This window comes from Synchiropus splendidus, chromosome 4, assembly GCF_027744825.2.
Source record: "Synchiropus splendidus isolate RoL2022-P1 chromosome 4, RoL_Sspl_1.0, whole genome shotgun sequence".
In the NCBI taxonomy this organism is placed as follows: Eukaryota; Metazoa; Chordata; class Actinopteri; order Syngnathiformes; family Callionymidae; genus Synchiropus; species Synchiropus splendidus.
Window position 1 is genome coordinate 31235843 of NC_071337.1, and position 20724 is coordinate 31256566.

A 20724-nucleotide genomic window follows, 5' to 3' on the forward strand; every position below is an offset into this window, starting at 1 on the left:
CACGTAGCAGCCCGGCGAAGCGTACGACAGTTATGGCAGCACAGTATCCCAGCATCTCATTCACACAGCGATCTACCACTACAGTCGTACCTATAATAACCCTCGTGTCGGCTATTTCGAATGGCATTCAACGTCCAATCCGACTTACGACCGGTTGGTCAGAACCAATCCCGGTCGCAAGTCGGATGTTACTTGTATATAAAAGACACATACAACCTCAGGTTCCAGCAGTTCAAGCTGCAGGCATTGCAGACGTCCAAGACATGGAACATTGCTTTTGAGAGCAGGGAACCTCATATGATCGTCCTGCTGCTGAAGGACAGACAGGTAACCAGTCCAGGTCCGTGAAAGACAGACTTGTGTCTCATGGGCTGATTACAGTGGAGGTTACTTGCACATCACGAGAGCCTACTGGGTTCCTGAAGGTTGAATTCCACATTGTCACAAACAGCCTCTGTCACAGCTCCAGCAGCAGCGCTCCATCATTTTAAAACTATTAGGTTGTGTCTTTTATTCGACATTATTAACCCTCCAGGGGTCAATGCAGCTATAATGCAAATGGATGAGAAAATGAGGTGAACTGTACATTCACTTCCTCTTGTGACATTACCTGCTCAAGGGGGTGGAATATTTTAGATAGCTTTAATCAATATTCTAGATGGTGCTCAGAGCTGCAGGCCCTGGGGATTATGACGCGGTGTATTCAGAACTTAAATATCGCACCATCCCAGCACGACGATGGAATCCAAGGATACAAGAGAGCAACGTGAGATGAAGCTGAATTATCTCAGAAGGGTGATTAGGACTTTTGTTGTGATCTGCAGATGGATTGGGAATCGGAGTGATGAGTCTGCAAAGTGTTAAAGCGAGTCATTCACAGGGGAAAATAAATGAAACCGCCGGTCTATTGCTGTGCAAGGATGAGTGGATCATTTGATAGAGAGGGAAATAAATTGGTAAATAAATAGGGAGACATTCATGTGGTACACCAAGACAAGGCAAAGGACGACACAGCATTTCAAATACTGGCCCATCAGGGCACAGCCTGGATCACACAGACAACCTGCAGATTCTTTTGTGGTTGGGTTTTTAGGGACATGACAATGGGTCAAACTTCAGCAAGTAATCAGGCATCAACGTTATGTAATATCGCCAAGTCAGAAACTTCACTGGATTCTCCTGTACACCACATTTCAACCAATGTGTCGCTAGGACGAACCCTTCATCCTCTTCAGAGCTGCCCTCACGTCCCTGCTAAACTCCAGAGCAGCCTTTTTCACCTCAATGTGTCCTCCTTGAACCATTTCTTGCACACTCTCTTCAGTTGTCGGCAGAAAAGCATCTCTGTCCTTGACTAACCTCACCTGCTGCACATCTCTTCCTGCCCTCTCGCTTCCTCCCTATGTCCTGTATACATTCTCATTCTTTGCTGTCCAGTTCATCGATCTCTCACTAAGCTTCTGCCTTAGCAACCTCTCTCATCGCCTGAGCCTTGACTCCAAGTAGTCCAATATGCTACTGCACCTTATCACTGCACCACCGTCTCCCTTCTTTTCCTTGATGATCCACCTGCCAGCCCAACCAGAACAAGAGGTAACTTCTCCCTCAAAAATAAAATCCTAAATGGTCTCTTTCAATACTAAATCTGCTTACCAGTTGATAAGTTGATACACGGAATTCTATGATTACCAGCATACAGAAACACATTCAAACAAATCATCTAATATTCATACCATTGTGCAAGAAGAATTCCTATATGGGTCAGTAATGGCCAGTTGCTTTTGTTTCATTTGACCTCACGCTGTGTGGTTTGTAGTGAACTGTTTAACTACGCTTGATTACTTCTGCTTCGCTACAATTTACAACACACATTACATGAAAAACCAACACACACTTTCATTACACCTTGAAGGTGATTGTGATGTGAAAAGTACTTAGATTTTCATGTTTCTTTCTGTAAAGACAGAATGGATTCTGTTTGATTTTAGTTCCACTTTCAAAGTTATGTTTTCAAAATGCCAAAAAAAAAAAAAAAAATGTCAGTTGTTCGGGAGAGAGATTCTTGACTTGCATTTTAATTCTCCAGCCTCCACTGATGGAAACTATTTTTACACAAGACTTAAAAGCAAAATCCTTTGTCCTCAGTGGGTTAATACCACTGAGACATCGGCTCAGATGATCCGACCTCAAAACATCAATGAGTGCACTTCACACACTCACGCCAACACGCACTACTTTGCATCAATGAAACATCACAGAGCAGATGTGGGATTTTTTTTTCTCTTTTTTTTGCAGCACACCTGTCAATGTAAGACGTCTTTTGTAAAGTTGATGTTAAGGCTGAAGACAACAGTCCTTCACAACAGAGTTGCAATGATTCATCTTTAAATTCGCTGAATTAATCCATCCCCTGCATGATGGGTTGCTAAAAGGCCACTTCAAGACATTTCAAAACACGGGAAGCTCATTATTTGGTATGGCTAATATAGCAAATTTCAGGTGAGATGCAATGAGCCATTGAAAAACGACATGGTGATAATTGCTTCATTCATCTCAAGAAAACAGATAAAAATATCAGAATTCTGAAGGCATGGCTGCTTTTATTTTGCACACAGGAGATTTGAAGGATGCCAGTGCAACTTCAAGCTCTTGTCTCCAACTCTGCTCGCATTTCGTACCCACTAAAGCAGTAAATAAAGTGGGAATCACCGCAGCCACAGATCACTCATAGTGGTCCAAGGGACGGCTCAGGGAGTTTCTGTGTTTGCTCGGACACATGAGTAAATACAGGGAACATTGCTGGCATCCCTAATGTTTTTTGAAAACAAGAATGCATCTTGACTTAGATTTGATGCCCTTCAGGCAGTATATTTAGTTGTCCCTCACTTGATTCAAAATACTCCAACTCCCAGGTCCCTGGTAGTCCCTTTATATGAATACACTCACAATCTAAAAATGATGACTCTGTCCAGCTGACAGGTCAGTTTGCTCCCACTGTGCCGACAGTGTTTGAGTAATTCAATTCAATTCTTCAGGGATTTCCCCCAAGGCTCCTTTGCCAGCTGTTTATGTTCTCCATCTGTTTCAGAGTTTGCTCTGCGGTCCTGTCACAACTAGACATATCGAGAAAAACAGCAGACGAGAAAAACAGGACTGAAGGGGTTTGCTCTTGGGTCGTTGCTCTTGTTTCCTGTATGCATCACCTTTCCCTAAAGACATGTAGGTCATATCAACCTCTGAGGCAATATCACGACAGTCAAAGGAAGCACATTAGTCCGTTCTGATGTAAAAATGATATTCTATTGTCAGCCCAGAGTTGTGATGACACCCTCTTCTTCCCACATCATTAAAATACTGCAAGGAGCAAAAACTAGGGAGGCTCATGGGTGGAAAAGTGGTTGGATGAGTGAGCTATATAGTGACTATGTATACTTTATAATGCATCATCACAGTTAAAGAGTGAATCACAATAAATAAAATTAACTCTTTCTGTGTTTAAATGTCACCATCATCTTTTGTATATTTCATGGCATAAGTGAGCGTGAGGCAGGGCAGCCACCTTAAAAACAAACTGAATAGAAATCATAATTCCTAGCAAAAAAAAAAAAAAAAAAAAAAAAATATATATATATATATATATAAACAGCACAGCACTATTGATTGAAACCGGTAGGAAAGAAGGTCAGCAAGGAAAAGACAGATGCACCTTTGTGTGGATGTAGACAACAAAACAGACTGGTAATCAATAATGTAAGACCCATGCTTGATGGGCACACAACACCAACGAATGGATGAACATGGGGGCAGCCCTTTGAAGATCCTCATACACATATACACATGGCTAACCTTAACCATGACTCTGAACCGAACTGAAACATAATTATAATGACACAGTTATTTTGAAGTCTTCATCCTCAAAATAAGGATGAGACCCGAAGACATAAAGTCTCCACGAGGATAGTGTTTTGTCAGGAATTGGTCCCCACGAGGCAGTATAAACAACGAATGGAAGTATGTATATGATTTTTTCTTCAGCCTGAGGTTGAGCTGCTGGTAAGTTGGCAAGTCAGAATAATAATCGCTGATCGTCCATCAAAGCGGTCTTCCTATTCATTCTCCAAGACTTTCAAGAGAAGGTGCCGGAATTTGAATTCATATCGTGCGATGCATTTTTGATGGACGACCTGATTCTTGTCCCTACCACACTCACACGGTGTTAGAGAAGCTCTAATGTCCATGTCATGGTAACATATGGGCTCGCTGAGTTCATTTTAGTAATTGAATCTCATGCACTTAAATAGATGTTCAGAGTGCTAATGAAAAAGAAGAGGCGTGCTAAATGAGGCCTCACGTTTGTTGAAGGCAGACCACATCTCTCTCTCGTGGTGTGAAAGCTCCCACTGAAGATGATGAAGGTGGAGATGGTGACAGGTGCTGGTTCAATCTAGTATCTATGGGAGAACACAGTTGTACTTACAATGCCTAGCATTGAACACACAAAACACAGTTTCTGATAAAGGATATGACAGTGATAAGAGACAATGTGTGGCCTCATAGCAGGAATGGTGACCTTGCTCCACCATAAGCTCCAAGTATGGGCAGATGAACAGTGTAAACTGCTGTAAATAACAACAGTGTTTTAGGAGGATTTGGACACAATGAAAAGCTTTAAAAAAACATGTCACTTCCAAGTGCCTGCTGCTAGTTTACGTGGGATTTTCTCAATGAAATGCAGAGCAGGGGTCTTTTTATTATAAGAACTGCAGATAATCAAGGGACGTAATACTGCAGAACAATGTAACAGTAGAAGGCAGGAGCAGAGAGCCATCTGTTTTCTAGATTCATAAATGTGTGAATACAAAGTATTTCTGGGCACACGTTTGACATGTTGCCACATCTTTTCCATGGAGTCATTTAAAAGAGATTACAACATCTCATAAGCAGGACTGATCCCAATTCAGCAGGGTAAATATGACTGACAATCGCAGACTTGAGACTGCAACAGCCTCACAGTGTTTTGGCTGGACAGGAAACATATTAGTTAGATGGTAGATTCTGCAAATGGTGCTCAAATATCAATCCTGCATTTGGCATCTCACCATGTTTGACAGTCAAACACAGTCAGGGTAGAGTGAGCTGCATACATATTAGTGCCCTCCACTAATGGCAAAATAATAGCTGCTTTCTGCATCGTCTGATCATTGAAAAACGTCCTGTTGAGGTCCCAACTGGCAGAGAAAACACGTCACAGCGTGTTCTTCAGACTAATATGATGAATACAAAAGCCACCGTGAATGATGGGCTGACTCAGAGCTCCTGTGTTTGTCTGCTAGTCTAAATAAGGGGCTCATTTACTGTTGCATCGTCGATCCCCAGCGTGGTTTTAAATGTGGACTTTCACAGAGAATTGTCATTTGGTCACAGTTCTGCCCGGATCCAAATTCTGTGACAAGAATACTGCCATGGAGTGGAAGCACAAAAGCACAAAATGCATGACTTGCCACATGTACAATAGCTAGCTAAAGGTGAGTCAGGGTGAAAAATCATGTGGACAACATTGTGATCACATTGAAAGATGCACAACATGTATCTACTGATAATAATAATCTCAATCTGGCTCATTTGATTGGAGGCTGGGACTTCAAACAGGAAGCAAGTGGCTCTTTTATTTGCATTGTGAGTGGAATTTCTTTTTTCAATTCTGGAACAAAGGTAGCGAACATTTCCTCAGACCTCAGAGTTCTGTTCTCCATCTTTCTTCATAGTTGTAGCTGGTTTGGGGTGTAACAAAATATTTTAAAAAAGTCTTGCGATGCCTGATGCCACACTTCATCGAAATTTTAAGTGTGCAATGTTGATTTGTAAAGAGGAACTGATGTGGCATTTCAAGTGTCTTTTAAAATATTACAGCCGAATTGGACATATCAGTTTTTGTCTGTTCAAAACAAAACTTTCCATGAATACAAAACATGCATAGGCCCCGTCCATCAAAAAAGCTTTGTTTCCCAGAAGCTGAACTATTGTTCACCCAGTCAGGAAAAAAACGTCAACCAACCACTGCTCACAGCAGCTGTGAAAAAGGACCAGCTCGCTCACGGGCTCTTCACGCAGCGGATTTCTCGGGTGGCCTGAGTCCGATTCGCCCCCTGCTGTGCAGCCTCCCACCTCTGCGCCTCAGGCGATGTCTTTATCTTTTCTTTTTAGCTGGCGGCACTATGTGCCACATAGCTGTTTTTGAACCCAAGATGAAGCACCTCTCAAGGAAATCGTCATCAGCCGGGCCACACGAGCCCAAACTTATTTGGTGCTCTCACATAAAGTTGAACAAAGTGAGAGAGACTACTGACGATCAAGAAGATTTTTATCAGTGAAGTACAGATCCAGATGTCAAAAATGATCAGTGAATAGTCTGGTAATCTGCAGTAACTTGGAAAAAACTGCATCTTCCATCCATTCTATCTCTTCGGCTATTGTCCTCATGCATTATTCATTGAAGTAAATCTGTCAGTCAAACAAATCAGATTTTTTTTTTTAAATGTTTTTTTGAATAGTTGAATTGAGAGATCAGTACACTGGATGGTTAAATTTGTTTTAATTGAACAATTGAATTCAGTAATTTATTTATTGAAAGGTTGCTTTTTATTTTTTTTGAACAATTGAATTTCAAAATTATAATATTTTCAAAATGAATGAATTGTTTTATACACAGTTTTATATTTTAATTCCAATTATTCAAAAAAATATATAAAAATATATTTTCTTAATTCAATATTTTAAAACGTGTAGCCTTTTAAATTCAGTATAAAAAGGCTGGCATAATAGTGCCACCAGGTCATATCAATGAACTACTTGATCGGACATTTGTTGTCGTGGCGGATTCCAAAGTATCGATACGATTTCAACTATTCAGCTTCATGGCTTGCTGTGAATTTGGCTATGAAAAGATGGCCACACACAATGATTTCCGAAATCTTAGGCGATTTAGACCTTGTACGAAGATTAAATCGTTTTGTCTGTGGTGTGCATGATGGTCTCAATAAGCTTGTTCACCCACCCAGAACTCGCAGAATACACGATGAAACAAAGTGGAAACAACATGGAAGTGTAATGGATAATGGTGGGTTTATGAGTTTTTAAAAACTTAAGCATCTCGAAAGAAACCTCTACTAAACAACTAAATCACTGGAACATGGTCTGCTCACTGAACTGACGGCTGCAGATGTACTTGAAACCAGCGTTATGACTAAAACCACCATTGTGTTAATTTTAAGGGGTTGTGCTGATCCCATTGGTTTAATAATGCCAGTTTTTTGTTGTATTGTTTTGCAAAAAGTCCATCGTTCAGCCACAAAGTGAGCATACCATGACTTTTTCTGGATATGCCCAGCAGTCCAAACCCACCACAAAGTTCTGACAATGTAATGTGTTGATTATTCTTTTGAGATAGATTATTTACTGTGGATACTGCTGCTTGAACGTGAGCATGAATTTCATTTTTTTTTTTTTGTATATTCTTTTACAGCAGGAGATAGTCTGGTTCCTGCGCTTGCCCAGTCACTACAAAGACAGTGCTGTATTTGCCAAAGATCTCCAGGCTGCCATTGGCACAAATAAGACCGGATTTGGCCTAATTTAACACACTCACACACGTGTGTGTGTGTGTGTGTGTTGGAGTTTGTTAAGTTCATCTCATTGTACAGTACACTACCTGAGAGGGAAGCCAAACGTCATTGTGGACTCTGGGACAAATGCCAGTGCAGCGGCAGCCAAATTATTGGGAGCAGTACCAAGATACATGATCTATGACACAAATGGAAAAAAGACTCAAATTACAAGCATTTGACATTTGAGAACAGTTAGTTTCTATATTAAACTTCAACCTTTCGAGAGAAGCCATCAGTGACACCGAATAGGACGATATTAAACCTCAATGGAAAGAACAACTTATCATACAACATGAATATGTAAAATGAATGCGACCTACGCAGATCTAGCAGATCTAGTAGTATTGTCAAGTGTGCATTCTAATAATGACTTATGAACATGTTCAGCAGATCAACTTGGTTGGTGTCGATGTGCATCAGGCTTGTGCGGGAGTTGGGCAATACATGGAACAGAGAACTTGAGCTCCAATAGTAGGTAGCACCTAAATCTTTGTCTTTTGCCTGATGGTCCTATTTCAAACAGCACAACAGCAGTGTCTACAAATTCTTCAGCCTTTTCAGCATTAACAGTTTGCAGGATCAATGTTGAATTGAGATGACAGTGCATTCAAAACAACTAACTCTTGTGCACAAGAAATCTAAATCAAGCGGGACACGTTTCAAGCAATGCTCCAATTATGACCGGAGCCATTGAAAAAGAAATTGAAACAGATTCTTCGAAGAGACATGAAAGTAAAATCAATGGTTAACCCTGTGTTTCCACCGAGCTGTTTATAAAAGCAAACTCCCAACACCTTGTAAGCGTGTTGGAAGCCAAAACACATGAACGTAGAGTGTTCACGTTCATGTGGTTTCTGCCAGGATTTTTGAAACTGAAGGGATGGATAACATTTATCATTTGTGTGGAGTCGCGCTGTACACATAGTTTCCAGCATCTAACACAGAGTCACCAGAGGTGAGAAATTCACCGCCTGCGCAAAGCTTCACGAGACAAGTCGGACTTTGAAACTGCATATAAACTCCACACTTGGAAGTTAAAATCAGACACTGCTGCAGCCCCACTTCCTCATCAATCTAAACATGCGGACGTGTATCGTCCTTAGTCTCAAAAAATACTCAAAAAAAAAACAAGCAAGGGAGGAAACTGCTGCATTACTTATAATCTCCATAGTCAATGAAGAATGCTTTCATACTGTATTGTATATTGTAATACTAATACTATACAATATTTGAAACATACAGTATGAGTGAGTCAGTAAAGTTGGATTTGGACATTTGCTGCCCTTTAATGAATAAATACTAATATATGTTTCTGTTTATTAGATGTTTTCAACAACAACAAGACAAGATCTCACATGCGTTCAAAACCGAGCTGTCGACTACAGTAACCGCTACAAAGGTGGAATCTGAGACTGTGAAATATAACTCAAGGTCTAACTAGAATGAGTTAATTAGAATAACTGTGGTATCGTTCCTTAATTTATAAATGGCATCACATTTTATTCATGATGAAGCATGACAAAAATGAAAGCGAAAAAGAAGGTGATTGAGCAGGATGTGTACTTTCCTATGCATATCTTAGCAAATGCAAACATTCAGAAATGTTATTTTGTCACTAAGTTACTCTAAGAGTATGTGAGATTCAATTATTAAAGAAAGAAAAAAGAACACCTGCACACCTGCACACACAGACACGTACACACACATAGACACACAAAAGACCAACAGAAATCCATTTCTATGATAAACATCTGATGTCAACAGAGGCAACAACACAGGTCTGTGTTCACAGACATAACAGCATCTTGTGTGTGTTGTTTATTTAACATCACAAAGAGCTCACCTGAAAATTTCTAATAGCTGAGGCTGTGCATCTTGAAATGATGATGCAATGCCGAGGGAGAAGCAGATAGTTTGCCTGCTTGTCTCTAGAGGGAAGTATATGAAATATTTAAAACAAACTGAATACACGGGCCCATGGATGTGATCCTTCTGCAAGTACCATCCAAGTCAGAACACATGCAGTTGAAAGGTGTACTCGAACAGGCCTATGTGTGTATGTTCTGAATACGTAAGGAGTTACTGAGTCATGATATCACCATTACACTTATAGGAGTCACAAACATCTGTCACTCCTCCTTCTTGTTATTTATTTATGTAAGATAAACATGTATCTGAAAGACTATTTTAGTTTTTGATCACAGGATAAACTCAAACTATTTATATATTTTCACATGATAACTGTGGCTTGGACTTCGTCACAATGTACACTGTACTGAGCACATCTTGTAGGATCATGAAAACATTGCCTTTTTGATCTCATGACTAGTAATGTTCCCCTGGTGTTTCTTTGAACTGCTCACTCAACACGCTTTATTTGTTTACTTAAAAATCTGCACATACCTGTAATCTTTAATAGAATTTGTCTCTTACATAGGCTGTTCCAAAGATAGAATTTCAGTTCTTGATTAATGTTTTGCAATAATAACCTATGAACCTATGCTTCTGTATACAACTTGGTCTTGACTCAGTCGTGAGACCTTAACGTCTGCACCTGGAGTCAGAAGACACATCTTGCCACTGGCCAGATGCCCTGTCTTATCTAGTATAATTGATAAATGAAGCGCAGGTTTGATACATAATGCACAGTGATCGATTTATTTTTACTAAACGATTACTAAACGCCACTGCATTATAAGTGATGTCCTACCTAGATTAGAAAAGAATTATTAGAGTCAAACACATTCAGTGATCACAACACAACTACTGGAATGTTATTTTGCTTTAAGTGTTCCCGTTCCCGGTTTCAATAGTATGTAACACAGATTTTCTTCTCTACATATTTTATTTTTCCTTTTATTACTGCGCCAAACTCAACGTCTCTTGTGTAGTGCTACCTCTTAGCTGCTTTTACAAGTTCAGTCATTTGTCTTAAATGCAAATGCGACTCTGTCAATGTTTTTTTTTTCTTCCACCTAGAAAAGCTCAGTGTGACTTAACCCCATTGTGGCGAGACAGAAGAAAGCCTGGTGCGCGGGATTCGTTACTATGACAACAATAATCTTTACTATTGTTTCCATCCTCAATAGCAATCCTGTCTGTCATTATTTGTTATTCAGCAAGACTGTTCCTGTTCACACTTGAGTAGATTAAGAATTAGATGATAATGTCCATTCAACTGGTGCTACACAGCAGACAGGGCGTAGCTGCACAGTGTTTAGGACTACACAAGTTATACTCCATATACCCATTTGAACAGTTGCTTTTAAAAAGCAGGATGCTATCACTCCACCAGGTCAAACTTCAGACAGACAGATTTTTACTTATTGGACAGTAGAAATGTCAAAAAAGGAAAAAAAAAATCAGAGCTTTGTTAGTTCTGTCAAGAATCACCTGAAAACGCATTACACTTTCAACCACTGAAGGTTAGTGTGTTATGAGAGTTAAAAATTGCAGAAATGAAATTGTATCTATTCCATACCTAAGCCACGTTCGCATGTGTTCGCGGGAATGACAGCACACATTTGAGCAAATGCCACATTTGCACAAACTAAATCTGAGTGGAAATGTATTTCAGTCTGAACCTTTTCTTGGGTTTGACATTCAGTTTCCCTTTTTGTTATTCACACCAATATATAATATTTGATCATTACAACTACATTTTTTATCTGTTCTAAAAGTAGAAGTGTGATCCAAGTGCGCTAACTGACAGTAGAAGTCTGTATTATAAAAAAAAAAAAAAGAATCAGTCCCTCCAGAAAATTGCAAACTAGACCAATCATTTTACTCTCCTTTCGCCCACCCTGTTACACTGCGTGTGCATCATCATATTCACAACCACTTCATTGAGATGAAGTCATGTGTAACGGCAAACGCTCACACCTGACCACAAATATTGTCGCCAAGGTTCTTGATTCAGACTTGAACGATTCTGAAGCCATGAATAAACGTCCAAATTCCCATGACTGAAATGTACAACAGACGGCACTAAAAAGGGAAACTCACTAGTGCAGAGTGCCATCATCTGAATACTATGCGGGACATAAACAAACATGGCTAACCACTAGATCCATCTCTCTCAACCCCATTTCTGACACTCTATATCCCGACCCTGTGGAACACATCGCCAGTTGCTGTTTACATTTGCTTTATAAATGAGCTACTGAACAACCTGGTCACACAGGCACGCAAACGTTCCCCACCTATACCTTTCATCCAAACGTGCATCTGTCTTCGTCCTCGTGTGGGAGCTCCGTAACAAAACAGCAAGCACTGCACTGCAAGCCGTCAGCCCAAAAGCTACTCAAGGAACATCATAATGATTTCATTTTTATCCTCACCATTGAGTTTGTTCCACAGGAATCTATCTACCTGATGATGCTGATGCATCTATCGTTTGTTACGACGTCCTCGGAAGTGATGAGGTCTGCAAAAGCATCTGCAGTTCTAGCACACAAATCAACTTCCATGACACCAGATAAGGTGATTAAATGAGCAAATGTTTACCACTCAGCACCCACATTTGTTTTCATTACACGTGTAAGTAAAGCGCAACAATGAGTGCGCCCCCAATCCTCTTTGAGAACATAATTTGCTCTTTCACAGTCCATTCTCTGCTGAGCTGCTGGGAAAGATTAGAGGCATCGACTGTGGAACACTGAGGAATCCCCTGCAGCCACGAGCACATAGTAGACGTTTGAATATTCAAGAGAGAAGATTTATTTTTGACTTCAGCGGAGATAAACCAGTCTGTGAAGTAAAACTGTGGCGCTACTGCTTTGTACAAACACACCAGCACAGTCTAAAAGAAGAGCAAATTCCAGATTCCATCTTTTTTGGGTGAGCTTATTCACATTCATAATTCACTCTATTAGTCATTCAAACACAAGGGTTCACAAAGTTCACTGCTCACTCAACTTTATCTCACAATCTTCATTTAAGTTTTCGAACAGGACTCCACCAGAGAAGCAGAATGGCCATAACACTCTTTGGAAATGACAAAGTCAATATTTTTCTCTCCACTTGGAAGGGTTACAGCTGCTACATGACCTCCAGTAAATGGAGTGAGGCACTTCCTGCGTTACAACACCTCGGCAAAGTTAAAACCACATACAATGGTGAGTAGGTTGAAACGACTATCTACCCTGATTTTGTATTTTGTCCATCATGAAATGCAGGAAGGCGAAAATAACTGGGAGGTACTGTATTATTGAGGCAGAATCATTTTAAAATGTACCAATTTTATAACCATATTTTATAAACATATTATTGAAATGCAAACTATACATGATAAGGTACAATAGTAAACTTCAAGATGGGTTTCCAAACAATAACTGTCAGTCCAAAACCCAGAGGTCACATAAAAGTTATAAATTGAAACTAAACCGTTTTCCAGCAATGAGGCTTTTTCAAGGTCCAAGTATCTTCACAAAAAGGCTTCCAGCACCATTTTGTTTTGTGTTCATTCTACAGCATGATCATTGCATTGTCTTCAAGTGTCTCTGATTTCAGATTGCATACACATCGACTGAATTGGTGTTATTTGACTATTAGGCTAAAAAAAGGTGATGCCATTTGGTTAATATATGAAAAATAAATCCTCAAGAAACTCAGCAAGAACTACTTTCACACAACGACCAAGTCTGGGGTCTCAAACTCACGTACACGATTGCACGGCCCAGATGAAAAACACTGTATAAGTAAATTCCTACAGATGGAATATGATGTTGATTGTATTCCACTCCTACATTGCAGGTGCAGATACATATATATTTGGTGAAAGGACTCATGACTTCAATACTATGTGTCCACAAACATCACTACACTAGGTCTTGCCTAATGTGTACAATGCAGGCTGGTCAAGACTATCGAAGAAAGCACAAGTTTGATTTGTGGTGCAAAGCCACCAAATCAGTCAAATTTCATCAAAAACATGCAAAATGACTAAATTGGATTTTGATAATGTGATCACATTCAAAGCAAAACTAAAACCAATACAAACTGAAGGCCAATGCAGCCATTCAACCTTGCAGTACATGCTGGGATGCCTTACGACAAGATCCTTGAGAGACATATTATTGAAGGCTGGCATCATGAGCATGATGCCCTTGTGACACATGGGGTTGGAAGCCAACTTTGTGTCACATACCTGGTGCTGTTTCGATTTTTGGTGTTATGCTTTTGCTAAATGAGCCCTGAAAGCAGCTGAATTTCTAATACAATTAAATATGTACCTTCTGTTTCATGATCCTAATGGCTTTAATTACATGCTAAGATGAACAAACTAATCAATGATGGGCACAAAAACCACAGGACCCTTCACCTGTGGTCTGCCTCTCCAAGACTTTGCCTCTGGTGAGCCCCGGTCGATGGAGTTCCAGACCAATGGTCTGCCCAGCAGACACTGATGAAGTGTCTTCATCATTTTTGCATGAGATCACCGATGCAAAAGAATTTAAAACATGCCAGATTGACAACGCTTTAGAAAATCATTTACAAATTCACCTCACATTAATAGACTTTCTGGTCCAAGAGAGCGAAAACCATTGCTTTACAGTACGTCCAAGTTCAGGAATGCCACACTGACCTTATAATAAAGTGACTGGAGTCTATGATGCCACCATAGTGCGATCCCTTCAGGTTTCCAGAGTTTCCCACCACCGCGCACCTCCTGCAGCGATCTGGGCTTGCGTCCATGTAGAGAAGCTCATCTGGGATGACGTGGAACAGCTCGTCCACCACGTCACTGAAGTTGGCCGGCTCTTTCTCTGATTGCAACCACTGGTGACAGAGCACAGTCTCAGTGAGCGGGAGGTCTTTAGGGCCAGTTTAAGTACATGCGAATATCCAACACAGCACACCGCTGAATAACCTTGAGCTCCATCCGCTGAGACTCTTTTCAATGTCTTCAATGAGAATCACCTCAGACACTGCACAACACATTCATTCATTCACTCAAGGCCACATTAATTGAATTGCAATATTTACCCAAGGCAAAAAAAAATAATGATGACTTTTCAACTGTCCATAAATATTTGAGTACAGTGACAAAAATATAAATAATGTGCTTTTAAGCTTCCAAGCTTCCTTAAGGGGAAGAGTCCTCCTCAATGGATGACAATGTCGCGCTCTCAGCAAGTCACACACATCACCAAAGACAGAGAACCCACCTACGTGACTAAACCTTGAATGTCTATCTTCTTAATGTGAGCAACACACAATTAAAGAGGAACTACTATTTGTGTAGGTAACTGAGCACTGTGTGTGAAAATAGCTGTTTGTCTAGATCTGTGTTGCCTGACTTGTCCAGGGTGTCCCCCGCCTATCGTCCGTTGATGCTGAGATTGGCGCAGCTCCACACAAACCCTCCTCTGGAGGACAACACGGAACAAAAGATGTACGTGTGTCCAGCTTTTGTTAGGGCGGGGTGTCCTGTGCCGCACCGTGCATCACAGCACAGATAGGCATACAGCACAAAAACAATTTTATGACGTGTATCTTGTTTCCATATTCGCGGCCTAGTAAGCCTAGTAAAATTTGATCAACTGCAAAGCACAATTTTACAATCAATTTAAAATAAAAGTAAAATCTGAGCTCGTCATTATTGCTTGTTGAGGGCCCAATCTAGTCTTAATACTGTCACCGGCAGTTTAGGAGAATCAATCTATTTCATGATCGTACGACAATTAAAGCATGTATTTTCATTCATATTTAAGACTCGTGTATTGTACAGTTTAACAAATCCATTGAATAATGTGGGACTCCCCTCCTGAAAATGTTCTTATGCTGTTCCCTCTTATAATTTTGATGAAGGCTGCCACGAAGAAAACATCTTCAGAAAATATACAAATAACCATAACACATATTAGAACATACAATAGTGTAGTTCTCAAGATGGCTATTTCACTATATGGTGCTGACAAAGATTTCCCCCCAGTGTATAACTGTGGAATAAGGAGAACAATAAGTCAGGCTTTCCAACTCTCTCTCTGAATTGCAGCACTACACAAGATCTGCACCCCTTCACTGAGCCAAACGTCCCGAGAGATCTCCCACAGCACAATGAAGTGCCAGCTTATTGGATCAGATTAACAAGAAGGTACTGCAACAGATCTGCCAACCTTAGCATGGTCATCCCTATAGATCCCATAGACAGATGCGCATGGTCACCACCGCATAACCGAAGACACACATAACAAATGTATAATAACGTGTGAGTTGGCAGCAGTGCTGTATTATTGTTATGTTGACTTAATTTTAGTTGTAGTTGTCGTACGACACCGTGAATATGCGTTATAGCTGACAAATAAAAACAAGACTAACACATTTTGCAAGGAATAAAAACTAAACAAAAACTGTGCTCGCTTTCGTTTACGACACAAGACGAAGCGTAGCATGTTTTTGCCACCAATCACATGTCCTCTTGCTGAGCCCCTTGAAAAGCTGCATATATTTTTCAGTTCAGAAATCAATGTCTGTATTTGTGTATGTGTGCATTAATTTTTTTTTTTAAATCTCTGTACAGTACATAATTGTAAGAGCCAGGCCGTTGATATGATATATTGTATCTCAGGTGAGGCTGTTGCAACAAAGCTATCAATCTTTTTTAAAGCACAGGCATTGATGGTTATCTGCAACACAGACCTCCATCCGCAGAACCTCGTCAAGGTGAACCATCTGGCTGGGACTATGACTCCAACAGTTACCTCATCAGACTTCCTTCGAGAGACACATCCTGGACTGGAGGCAGGATAATGGGAGACAGGAGGTGTGCTGCACTAATTTTTATATTCTTGCCAGTAAATGGAGAGGGTGTGAGGTGAATGTGGAATGAGGAGGCGATGTCCACCACATGAGAATGTTGCATACAAAGTTAGTGCAGTGGTAGGTCTTTATGGACACAGACTTTAAAGACTTTTAAAGATTGCAGATTGCATTTTTAGCCCTGAAAAGCCCTTAAGAACATTTTGTCTCTTCACTTGGATACTTAAACGCAACTGAATCAGCAGGGATATAAAAGGGGCATAAATAGAAAAACCCAATAATTAAATAAAAATAAAGACTGGCGTGGTGTCATTCTTTTGTTTGTTTGCTTGGACAGATGACTGTTTTCGCAGTTTCTCAGAGAATTCCACCACTGAACCAACACGGACATGCCACAAAAAAAATCTTCTCTCTATAAATATAACATCTTACCTGCCACCATTTAAAGGTTTCATCTGTGAGGGCGCTGTTCTCCCTGGTCATGAGAGGCTGGATGGATAGATTGAAGCGCTCCGTGAACCAGGGGTCGTCCTCCAGCGCCGTCATGCACTGTTCACAGGCACAAAAACCTCTTGCAGATTCTGATAAATGGAAGGCGTACTTGAAGAAGTATAGCGATGGATCTCTGAAGGTGTAACTGAACAAGAATGTTGTGAACGTAATGACACAAGCCAGCAGAGCAAAGGTCCTCGATTTCCTGCGCTTCGGTAGCGACATGTTGCAGCAAGATTCACTTGTTTGTCAACTTCAGCGGCGCAACGGACAAAAATAACAGCCTGCTGCAGCTGAAGGTGTAGAAAGAAGGCAGCACTTGTGACTGCATGCTGTAATTTCCACCAGGAATATCACTGCAGTTGTCTCCCCACAGAATCAGCCTTTGACTTGTTATTGTGAAATCCTCAACGGAAACAGCCAGTCACAGACCTCCCCTCGTTCATCTTTGGTGATGACTCCTGGTCTGTTTGCCCTCGTGTTGACTCTGTCGGGTCGTTGACTTCCACAGTGTCCATCCTTCATTCAGTCACCTAGAAGATGCAAAACAAACATTTGTTCTATACCTTAATTTTAGTTGTCAAAACCACTTGATGATTTATTTTTTAACAGCAACGTACAAAAAGTTGTTCAGAAGTGCGGTTTAAAAAAACTCAAGGTCACTTTACAAACACTTACATATAATAACAACTTACAGTTTGCAACATGTGCACCCAATGGAGTCAGATGGAGCATTTAAAACAAGTCTCTTGGCTTCAAATCACTCTGCCGAATTGAAGACCAGAGATGCGCTATCAGCAGCTATTATAATAGCACACCTGGACCCAAAATACAAATTCCCTTGACATGTAGTCCAGGGGTGGCCAACCAGTCGTGGGCTTGGAGCCACATTGTTTTACTGTGCTGCTGAAAAGAGCCACATCCTACAAATACGTAAGGCTGTAAGGCTCACCTCACACAGCTGGTCACGTGACTTCTATAGTGGTTAAAGCACATCCCTGTGTATCACAAGGTTGCTGCTTTGCTTCTGGCATATGTCTCTTGTGCATGTATTTTTAAAATTCATACATTTTAAAATCGGAATATCAAGTGGCGTCGATAGAAATGTGTGCTATCTTCTATATTTTTTATATATATATATATATATTTTTTTTTTTTTTTACGTGCCTCATGTCACCAATAACATCACCCCAGTCTGTGTTATGTGACCGACGCTGCAGACTGGACAGTCTCATCTTCACTCCACTGAATAACGAATAATAGGTGAAACACATGCCATACGTTTAGTTTAGGGAATGACAAAGTGAAACGTGGAACTAGGTCATGTTAAATCATGTTGATCGTGGATCTGATGACGGTCTTAGGACCGTGGATCACATCGGGGGGCGGCGTCTTGGAGCACGTGCGGCCAGGTTTATTGTTTATGTTCCAAAGTTACACTCATGTCACAGTCTTTGAACAATATTTTGATGTTTTGTTGGAATAGCTCTTACTTTTTCATCTTATTTCCTGTATAAACAATTATGTGAATAGCAACTTGACCAAAATGGTAGCCAGTTCGTGGCTCATTCTGTAAAAAGCCACATGCGGCTCGGAACCCTCAGGTTGGCCAGGCCTGATGTAGTCGATAAAATAGGAGCGGTCTGTCCGATTATAAGGCAACATTCCGGTATTTCACAAGTGATTAGTGAACCTCACATTGAAGGTTTGATCTGTCCATTGAAAAGGAATGGAAGCTATTTATTATGTAGAGCATGGCGTTTTGTATTGTTGTTGTTATTTGCTTTAAAAGTTGCAATGTTTTTACAGTGTTGTTCAGTATAATTATTTTATACGTTTGTGCAATAAATCGTCACTTTAGAAAAAATCAGCAATGGGTGCACCATTACATATCTAAGGGGAAATACTTGCCTTACATCCCTCATGTATCCTGAATTCACTCGTCAAAAAAGGACAAACAGAATTAATCTTGACTAATTGAAAACAAACAAAGACACGATCAGCCTGTGAATGCAGGCTCACAGATTGCTACTTTCTTTACTGAACACAATTTGTTGTGTGTGATGGAACCTTCACAGGTGGTCAGAAACAAGCCGGTGACAAAATTTGCGGCGTGTAATAGAAAAATTATGTTTCAAAACCTGCAACCCCCCCGGCTTATTGCACATGAAAACTTCACCGCTTCCATGAAATGAAATGAAATAAATGTTAACACGAATTGGAATAAGCCTGTCTTCAGTCAATACAACATCATGGAGACTTGAAGAAACCTACACCATAATAAGAAAAACAGAGCTCTTCTTTCCTGATTAGAAATTGATCAGGTCATTCAAACATGCCTCTGGAGGGAAGCAGAAAAAAGGCTTTTACAAGCGGCTGAGAAACAGCATCCAGAGGCCCGCCTGTTGATTTGCCTCACCCTTTCAGAGCTGAAATCAAATAGCACTTATCAGAAGCACTGACACAGGCCAGCGCTCAGGAAGGCTTAGGAATGATCCCGTCAGTCCGTCTGAGTTCTGTATCTCACCGCTGACTAGAGATTTGCGCGGAGCTTTAGATTGTCTTTGGCAGCCAAGTCTGACAGCGATACCTGGGGACACTTAGAACTGACACTTCAATGAGCAGGCCTTCTCTGTAACCGAGGCTGTTAACTCCAATCGCTTTGAAGCCCCTGACATACAGAATCCAAGCAGACTGTGGAGTGAATTGCATTATTCCTACACAGGTGGCTTTTGACAGCATGACGACAACTGCCTTGCTCCCATGACCTTATTTGACTGAAGGATAACAGCCCGTTTCTGATCAAAGTTGCTCAGAAACAGAGATGAGTGCTCATCAACCATGTGTGTTTGGTGGTGAAGAGGAAAATACAGTGGCAGAAAGTGATTTCGCATGCTAGATTATTGTTGCAAAGACAACTGACAACACGACTATTTATGAAACAATTCTTGTTTAGCCTTGTTCAACATGCATTTTTGAGATCGGCTTTGGTGTGCTCCAACTAGTTGACGTAGTCAACTATGATCAATCATTAAATGAGTTGCCGACTGAAGACTGCCCACTTTGTGCGTCGAGTCATGATGTCAATGTTTTCCATTCATGCACAAGTTGGCACAATCCACGAGGGCCTGGGTTCATTACAACGCAAAACGTATGTAAAAAAAAGTGAGAACATTTTTCAATGCACACATCAATGACTCAAGTGAGATGTAACTTTTGCTTGTGACAATATTTCATATTTCCACGGCAAGAATTTGTTTTAACGTAGTGCAAAACTTGTTTGAACGCATTGTAAACTTTAGCTAGGCGGTGTCAGGGCATCCTGAGGAAAAATTGGACGTCCATTTATTTTTCATTTCTTTTTCTTTTAAGGGCTGGTGTTTGCAGTAATTCACATCTCGTGAGTTGCGACACTCACATTTTGATTGGTCGACGCAGCACGGAAGCGATTGGTTCAAGTAAGTAAGTTCAACAATTGTTTACAAAACAACATGAAAGTCTTGCAATCGGTCAAGCATTTTCCTAATTTTTTGTCACTAAGCGAGAACTGCACTGGAGGTGGGGGGTTCACATAGCTCTTGCTGAATGCAAGCGAATTAGCTGAACAGGGATTGTGTGTGTGTGTATATATATATATATATAGATAGATAGATAGATAGATAGATAGATAGATAGATAGATAGCTAGAGAGGATAGATATTAAAATCAGTTAAATTGTTAAATTTGTTTAACATTGCTTCTGATGAACAATGCGTACACATGTTATATAGATATATTTACAGTTGTTGCTGACCCTTTACATGTA

The 20724-nt window shown here is 40.4% G+C and overlaps 1 protein-coding gene across 1 annotated transcript in view; it reads right to left on the reverse strand.

Moving 5' to 3' along the window:
* The window catches only part of LOC128758027 (CMP-N-acetylneuraminate-beta-galactosamide-alpha-2,3-sialyltransferase 1-like), a 68307-nt gene that overhangs the window by 11512 nt on the left and 36071 nt on the right, over positions 1-20724 (reverse strand). The window contains exons 2-3 of the mRNA XM_053863779.1: positions 16860-17452; positions 14251-14444 (exon numbers count right to left, since the gene is read on the reverse strand). Coding sequence (XP_053719754.1) covers positions 14251-14444; positions 16860-17144 — 479 coding nt within the window. The 5' untranslated portion in view covers positions 17145-17452. The remainder of the gene's footprint in view (positions 1-14250; positions 14445-16859; positions 17453-20724) is intronic.